Raw genomic sequence first — 8,531 nt, forward strand, 5'->3', positions numbered from 1 at the left:
ATGGTATAGCCACCCTTAATTCTGCGCTGCTGCTGGTGGGGCGCTGCCTACAGAACTGGGTGCCCAGCCACCAGCTGCCGTTCTCCAGCCACCCAGCTCTGAAGGCAGCGCAGAAGTAAGGGTGGCAATACCACAAACCCCTAAAATAACCTTGTGACACTCACACGCCGCAACTCCCTTTTGGGTCAGGGCCCCCAGTTTGAGAAACGCTGGTCTCCCACATGAAATCTGTATAGTGTAAAAGCACACAAAAGACCAGATTTCACAGTGGGAGACCAGTCTAGTAAATCTAACCACATTACCACTAACAGTATCAATAGTGGCTTTAAGAAGACTGACATTTAGTCTTCAGAGCCAGTCAGGCACCACACGTCTTACACTATTGGTTACTCTACCACCATTAGAGCTTCAAGGGTGGACATGCTAGTGCAGACAAGATGCCAGCAGGCACCAGTTTTAGCCACCATATGGTCTAGCCCTACTCTGAGCATGGTGAGCTGACAGCGGATAGAACGCTGTGAGCTGGTCTACTGTGGCACTCCCACCACTACCACTGCTGTAAAGACAGTCCTCCAGGCTCACCAGCATGGTGTACTTAAAATCATTGTTTCAAAGTGTGGAGATAGTTTATGTTCTGTAAACTTTTGTAGTATGAAGACAAGATATGTATTAAAGAGTCAGTGAGAACGGCAGCTTGGGGAAATCCAATTCAGTCACCACCTTTATCCCTCTACACCCCTAAAGGTATTCACAGCAGTTACAATAGTTGCAAACTGGAATCAGCTCACAGTCACTCCACTATTGGATCAGTTTTTGTTTTTAAGACTATGGAGAGCTGACTGGAGTCATACAGGCCAACCTTGTAAGCACCAAAACAGGAGACTTTGCATGCTCTACAAAATGAGAGATGCTACACTGTTTTAAAACCTTGATCCTATTATGGTGCCTCTGGCAATGGGGTGTGGGGAAGAGAGACTCAGTGCAGGTACATAATATACGAGTGCCTTGAGAAGACAGGAACTGTAAGGGAAAGGAGAGAAATACAAGGGACTAAGGAGTTCCTCAATGCAACAACATTCTTGCCAATCAGTATTTAAGGGACATAAACATGGCTGGCCTAAAAAAAATGTCCTACCTTAAATACTGTCCCATAATGAAAGGTTACTTTCAGGATTCTAGGAGTGTATCTGATCCCTTCCCAACAAATCCACTGTGTTCTCATAAGACACACACTTTGCCTGTTGGAGCTTGTGCACATTACAGATTTTTGCACAGGTATAGCTACACTGATACAAAATCCCAGAGTAAATGCACTGAACCAGTGTGGCTTACTTCAGCTTCAAACTCGGTAAAGTCACAACTGGTGCAACCCCAACTTTACACTGGTCAATCCCTAACATAGACAAGCCCTTTGACCCACAACAAACAAAGTGAGGGGGACACACCATTGCATGTCTGTTTATTTTTAGAATGCAGCATAGATTCTAGAGTTTAAAAAGGCCAATTTGCACCATGTTTGCCTATCTCCCTGTCAGAGCAGTATTTGCTATTTTACACTCACTACTCAGTCTACTTTTAAGTGTGCCAAGCGATGCTGCTTCCGCTACTTCTCTTGGGAGATTACTCCACAGGCTATAGCTTTTCCTGATGTTCAGTCCAAGTTTTCCATTTCTGAATTTACATCCCATTACTCCTAGCTACAGCTTCTTGTGTTTAAGTTCTAAGCCATAACATTCCATCAATATAAATGTTGTGCACTCAACAGATAAAGAAGGTGATGCTATTATCTCTGATTGCAATGACTCTAAAAGTTTTAGGAAGGCAGAATGCAATTACATAGCTGACGTTTAGCCAGGGACCCCCGTCATCTGCACCCATGGAAAAAAGGCATATTATTAAAAATCCTGAATATGGGGACAGTTTTACACAGTACTATATAAACAGAGACACCCCTATTAAAACATACATCCATGCACATTTTACAACTATGCTAATAAGGAATTTTAAAACTGAACAAGATAACTTGTCCTATCAGGAGAAATGCATATCGAAGAGCAGAAATTTCAGAGAACAAATGCTGAGAACGTATGTTGATAGCTAACAATTCATAAACGCAAGATTTTCCAACTGCACTAAAAGGAGTGAAGAAATCCAATTTAAAATCATCTTAAGTTAAAAGCAAAAGCCACCACGACGGTACTACGTTTTGTATATTATTTTCTAATAAGGTCAAAGAGGTACTGAAAGTTATTTTAAAAATTGTTTAACACACCAAAAGACATCTCCCTTGAGAATCAGTTTGTCCCTTCATATTTTATAGCAAGTAGAACAGCAGAACAACAGCACTGCTCAGACTGAAAGTGTTGAATGATAGTACATTTTACTTTTCATGGGGATTTCTCTATGTCTCCAGTGTGAAGGAAAATTTTCCACAACTATCTCATTTCATTCTCTGAAAGCAGAACTGACTGAGGAGGGGCAGAGGCCTGGGAGGAAGAGAGTTTCCAAACTCCTCCCCTAATGGCATAAAAGCCACAATAAGAAACTTGAGAGGCTGTCCATTCACATGCACATATTACATACATGTTAGTATTTTGGCTTTTTAACCAATTTTTTAAAATTGGAGTTTCTTAGCAAGCCAGATTAACACCATCAGACAGTGTATTTGTAATTCAAGCATACAGAGTGATCACACAAAGGTGCATTCTACAGTAAATAGGGCAAGACACCAACTGCGCACCCCACGCTGGATCTCTCTCAATTGTTACCTTGCCCTGGGGTGCTGCCGCAAGCTGGCTTCCCCCAAGGCCCCAGGCTTCCCCTGCAGAAAAGCACTGGTCTCAGCACTCAGTCTGGGTTTAGAGAGCAGCAAATGCTTTCCAGTCTGGGTTTCAGAAACAGCTCATTTTATCTCATTCCACTGTCCTGACTGCCCAATACTCAGCAAACAGGTGCAAGTGGCTATTTTATTGCAGATTCCTCCTCTAGGGCCTCTTAAAGGAGAGTCCATGCTCTCCCTACTTGAGCATCTGCTGGTAGGTAGTGTCTTTTATTGGACCAACTTCTGTTGTGATTTGAACAAAGTCACCCCCTTCCACAAACAACTTCACTGACTTATTTATTTCAGTGTCCAGCTAAAACTTCCCTCCTTGTTTTCCAAGCCCACTGTAGATTTGACCGAGGCTTTGTTTTCATGGTTAAAAAAGGTGTGGTTTTACTACTGGTTAGTTAGTGCTCATTTAGTTAGCTATTGTGCTGTAAAATCCTAGAGGAGACAAGGCACCACATGCAGAGCATAGTGCTGACCTTGCAGTAAAATACACAGGTGCCTTTGGGCAGGTCTACACTTAAAAGGTGCAGCTGCCCGCTGTAGCGCTTCACTATGTCCACTACCTATGTCCCCTCGAGTGACCATAGCATGGGGGGAGGGATAGCTCAGTGGTTTGAGTATTGGCCTGCTAAACCCAGGGTTGTGAGTTCAATCCTTGAGGGGGCCACTTAGGGATCTGGGGCAAAATCAGTATTTGGTCCTGCTAGTGAAGGCAGGGGGCTGGACTCAATGACCTTTCAAGGTCCCTTCCAGTTCTAGGAGATGGGATATCTCCATTAATTTAATTTAATTGTCTACTCAGGAGGCTAGGTCAGTATAGCTACATCTCTCAGAGGTGTGGATTTTTCCCATCTTTGGGGCTGTGAAGACATAGCTTAGCTGGTCCACTTCACTTACTTTGGGCTGTATTCTGGTTTCAGTCACTGTGGCATAATTGTAGAACTCCTCCCCCTAAATCTAGGAATTACTCCTGATTTACACCTGTGTAACCGATCAGAATCTGGCCTATGCATACATCTCCCCTCTTGCTTGGTCATTTAGGCACCACTGTGCCGCAGCCTTACTAGAGTTAAGGTGCAAGCGTCACCAGGGTGTGTGCACGCTAGGGAAACTTGAACCAGAGTAACAACATCAACAAGGAACAACACAGTTCCTTCCGTTGAGGCAAAGTACTGAGGCCCCCACAGAGTAGCACCTGTACGCCCCGTTCTGCACCAGCGCTCCCTTGGAGGTTACCCCTGGAGATCTGCACCAACGTAGGTACTCCGGTGCAAGTTTGCCTCCCCCGGCCAGACCCTTAGAGCCCGCCCCGACCCTTAGAGCCCGCCCCAGGCTCCTAGTCGGAGTCTCAGCTGGGCAGAGCCCCCCAGCATTGCCAGGACCCCCTCAGCAACAACCCCCCGCCCAATGCTAGCCTGGAGACCCTAAGAAAGAATATCCCCCACACACACACGGAAACAGGCACTGTCCTATAATAAAAAGCGAATGCCCCCCCCCCCCCCTTGGGCTGCTCAGGGCCTTAAGCAATTGCTTAGTCTGCTTATACCTAGCCCCGGTTCTGCCCACCCTGCAAGCCCAGGTCAGTCCCGCTTCCTTGTGAGTCGCCAGCCGGGCGGGGCCGCCCCTGCTGCCCTAGGAGCTGGGGCGGGGGGGAGAAGAGGTTCTGATTTCGTTTGACGCCAGGCGGAACTCCGGGCTGATTCCCTCCGACCGCGGGGTCACCCGGCCCCGACCCCCCGCACCCGGGAGCGGGGCCGAGAACGAGCGAGCGCTGCCCGCCCGACACAGGCAACCCCAAGGGGGCAGCGACCCCGAGCCACAGCCACGCGGAGCCGCCCCCACAGGACTCCCCTCGCTGCCCGCCCAGACACCCCGGGGAGCGGACTCGCCCCGCCAGCGCTCACCTGGCCCGCGCAGCACGGCGCGGACATCCCCGCTCCAGGCGGCGGGGCTCGGCTCGGCTCAGCTCCCAGCAGCGTCCGCAGCCAGCGAGCAGGGGGCGCCGCCTCACACGGCCCGGGCGAGGCTCAGCGGTAGCCACCCCCTGCGGGAGCGGCCAGCCCAGGAGGTAGCGCTCGGTCTCCCCGTGCCTTAGGTCGGACACAAGCGTCCCCAGCGTCGCTATCGCCCAGCTCGCTCCAGGCAGCCGGGACAGGGCTTTAGCCCGGCCCCTCGGCAGAGCTTCCGCTGTCGTCAGGCGGCTGCGCGGCTCTCATTGGCTTTCCGCCGCAGCGCCTCTCCAGCCCCCCACGCCATTCCCAAGCCGGGCCGGCGCTGCCCCCTCGCCTTTGGGTGCGCTCCGAATCCTTTCCCAGCTCGTGTCAACCCTGCTCCGCAGGCGCTGCCGGCCTGCTGGGGGTGTGGAAGCGCCCAAGTCTCCCTGGGCTGAGCGCCCCACGGGAAGGGCTGATGATGCGCTTGTGCAAAAGCGGGGCTGTCCAGCTCAGCATCGACCCCACAGCCCTGGGAACGGGAGAGGGGCCTCTCATCCCCATTCTGCTGTGGGGGAAACTGAGGAAGAGAAATGCGGTCATGCAGCATCGACCCCAAGAGTCCAGTAGCTCAGAGGAGAATGAGTGAGTGGCTAAAACAAACGATCAGGGTTCAAAATAGCTGATTCTAGTCCCTTGTCTAGGTGGGCTAAAGCGCTGTACCTAAACCGCTATTGTCCCTGTCATGTAGATCTTAGTGCGTCTCTGGGGGCCAAACCAGCAGAACACAGTTCTTCTCACTTTATGAGAATAAAACACAGAGCTGTAACTAGGCATTTTAGCACCTGGGGAGAGCAAGCATCTTTGTGCCCCCTAACATTTTTTTGGGTCATTTTTCCACCCAGAGGTGTCATGTGCCCCCCCCACCAGATTTTTGGTTGCACCCCCACCCAAAACCAGACAGGCTGGGTGGTCTGCTGAGGTGAGTTGGGGTGGAGGTAGTGCTCCCCCTCCCTCCCCAGTCCCACTGCATCAGACTGGCCCTACCAAGCCCCACCATGAAGGTCTTTAGGTATTGCCTCTGTTTCTGGCCCATTTTTCCACCTCTGTGGCATTGTGCCATGGGTTGCTGCCCCGCACAGGTTACAGCCCTGATAAAACAGCTACCTATGTGATGCTAAACACACACACATACTCAGTCATCCCTCACTCCTCCTGCCCCATGAAAGTATATTTATTTCTGGTCATAACATTACAGGCCATTTAAGGGAAAGAATTTGTACAGTATTTTCCTATATTGCGGTGTTTTTAGAGTCAATAATCTTGGGTGTGAGTTTGTAAAACTCCAAATGATGAAACACAGACCTGCAGAACACATGGCCACTGGGAGGGATTTTTCTCCACAACAAATCTTCCCTAAAGTCAACTCAGCTGTTTCATCCCTGCTGCAAATAAAAAAAAAGAAATCCTTATTGCTTTCCATTGCCTTTCAGGATGCTTTATTTCAACATCTTCTACTCCAGAGTGTAAACAGGAGCCTTCGTTATAATGAGCAGATGGCTGATGAGCAATTAAGAATCACCACATTATTGTGTTTTTAAAATTAGCTAGTTAGTTATTTTCTACGGTGCACGTCCCTGTAGGACCTGAGGCTTCACAAACATCAATTTATCCCCACATTTCTTCTGTGAGGCAGAGGAGTATTGTTATCCCTATTTTTCCATATGGGGAAACTGAGGTACAGAAGAGTATGACCCAGCCCCACTCAGGGGCACATGCTGAGTGGACTTCCTAGATTGCTCTTGCTGACTTGGGTGGGTAACCAGCAGCTACATGCCTGATTTTGGCAGATGAGGAAAAAGCAGGATCTTGGCTCTGTCCCCAGTGCCCCAGCCAGCAGCTCCAGAGAAGGATAGAGGGGTGTAAACTGCAACAGGTCAGGAAAGGTGGCAGAGTACTTCAGAGCAAGGAAGGAATTATGTGTCCTAAAACAAACTATTTCTCGCAGTTGCTCCTGGAGCTGCGCATCTACACTCTATCCCTCACACAGGGCTGTGCCTAAATTGATATGTCCAAGATCATACTCAAAATCTGTAGCAGGACTCAGAATAGAATCATATCTTCTGAGTGCCAGTCTAGTGTCTGACCCTTAAAACCATCATTCCTACCAGCTGCTTATGTGTAATGATTATTCTTCAACAAAACCCATAGACTTCAGTGCTCTTGTCTTGCACAGTAAATACAGTAGAGTTACACAGTAGGCCTAGATCTTGATCTCACTTAAACTAGTGCATATAAGGAGTGACTTCATTCAAATCACTGGAATTATAATACTTGGATCAGATTAGAGTGAGCTCAGAACCATGTGACAGAGACTGTAATTGAAGTTAGGCCAATAAAAGATAGTACCTCACCCACCTTGTCTCCGGTTCACTAATAGGCATTTTAAAAAATCCTTATTTTTACTATTTAGACTACAATGGATTCAATGTGAAAAGTTTGTAAACATAATTTTTTAAAAAGGCCACGCATCTATCTGCATGATCTCTTCTTGAAAGTCTGCAAATATAAATTTGCATTGTGATGAACTGACCTCTACTGGACAAAATCTGAACAGCTCAGCTGTGTCCCATAGGTTGTTAAATTGCTCACAGCTAAAGGAAAAGAACCTTTTTAAACTCAGATGATGGAAGTCTTCGGTTCTAGAAGAGCAGGCTCTGAGCTCTAGCCTTATTGTTGCTGTTAATTTTTCATTCGCCAATGTGGGTAGCAAACTGAGATCTGAAGTAGTAGGTAGCAGTCATGGATTTCTCACATTCCCATAAATAAAAGGCATGTGAAGCATTGTTTTTCTTTGCTATTGCAAACAAAGAAGATGAAGCACAAGCTAAATGTAGATGACACTGCAGTAGTATGACAGCTTTTTGAGAAGATGGCTGAATTTAATATGCCATGCACAATACTTTTTATAGACTTCTGTCAGGCCTTTGATTCAGTGCATTGAGCAAATGTGTGGGATCCAATGAGACAACTTGGCATGCCTGGAAAGATACTGTCATTGACAGAAGTCTGTAATGGAACAGTAAGCAGTGTTCCAAGTCAATGGCAGATAAAGCATGGCTTCCTTTTTCCCCAGGAGTCCAGCAAGACTGCGTGTACCCTCAGGGTTATCCGGTTATCTCGTCCAGCGCGTTCTTCGGCCAGACGGTCCTAGATATCCCAAGGCTGGGGCCTCAACCTTTTATTACCCATTCAATCACAACTGCAATCACACTCTATTTCACTTAACATATATTCTATCACCTCTACATTTTATTACCTATTCATTCTTTAACATAACCATTCTAAAATGATTGGGGCATGACAGACTTCAATAGACCTATTCATACCACTTATTACACATGAAAAAGGAAACAAGCAAGATAAAAGTGCAAGAATGTGGGGGCAGGGGTAACAAATCTTGTTCCTGAGTACAGGAAAACAGCTGTAACCTTATCACTTTAGAACAGACTTTTTGTCTCAGGATGTGCTTCTACAATTAACGCAGACCCTGTAAACTGACAGGCATATTTCAATTATAAGAGACTCAGCGTGCTTGAGAGGCATATTTTTTTCTAATGGTCAGGCCAAATCCGGGGTCTGTTCTGAGCCATCCTTTCTTATGTTTTCCCATATCATAAATGTATTAATTATTACTTTAATCCAACAAGTTCAGTAATAGAAATGTTAAATAAGATTGGTCCTAAAACTGATCCCTGAGGAACTCCACT

At 47.2% G+C, this 8,531-nt stretch overlaps 1 protein-coding gene across 1 annotated transcript in view; it reads right to left on the bottom strand.

The window, feature by feature from the left end:
• Positions 1 to 4,987, bottom strand: part of SERINC5 (serine incorporator 5) — a 79,003-nt gene extending 74,016 nt beyond the window's left edge. Inside the window, exon 1 of the mRNA XM_054031623.1 lies at positions 4,735 to 4,987. Coding sequence (XP_053887598.1) covers positions 4,735 to 4,761 — 27 coding nt within the window. The 5' untranslated portion in view covers positions 4,762 to 4,987. The remainder of the gene's footprint in view (positions 1 to 4,734) is intronic.
• Positions 4,988 to 8,531: the final 3,544 nt, after the last annotated feature.

Source organism: Malaclemys terrapin, chromosome 6, assembly GCF_027887155.1.
Source record: "Malaclemys terrapin pileata isolate rMalTer1 chromosome 6, rMalTer1.hap1, whole genome shotgun sequence".
NCBI lineage: Eukaryota > Metazoa > Chordata > Testudines > Emydidae > Malaclemys > Malaclemys terrapin.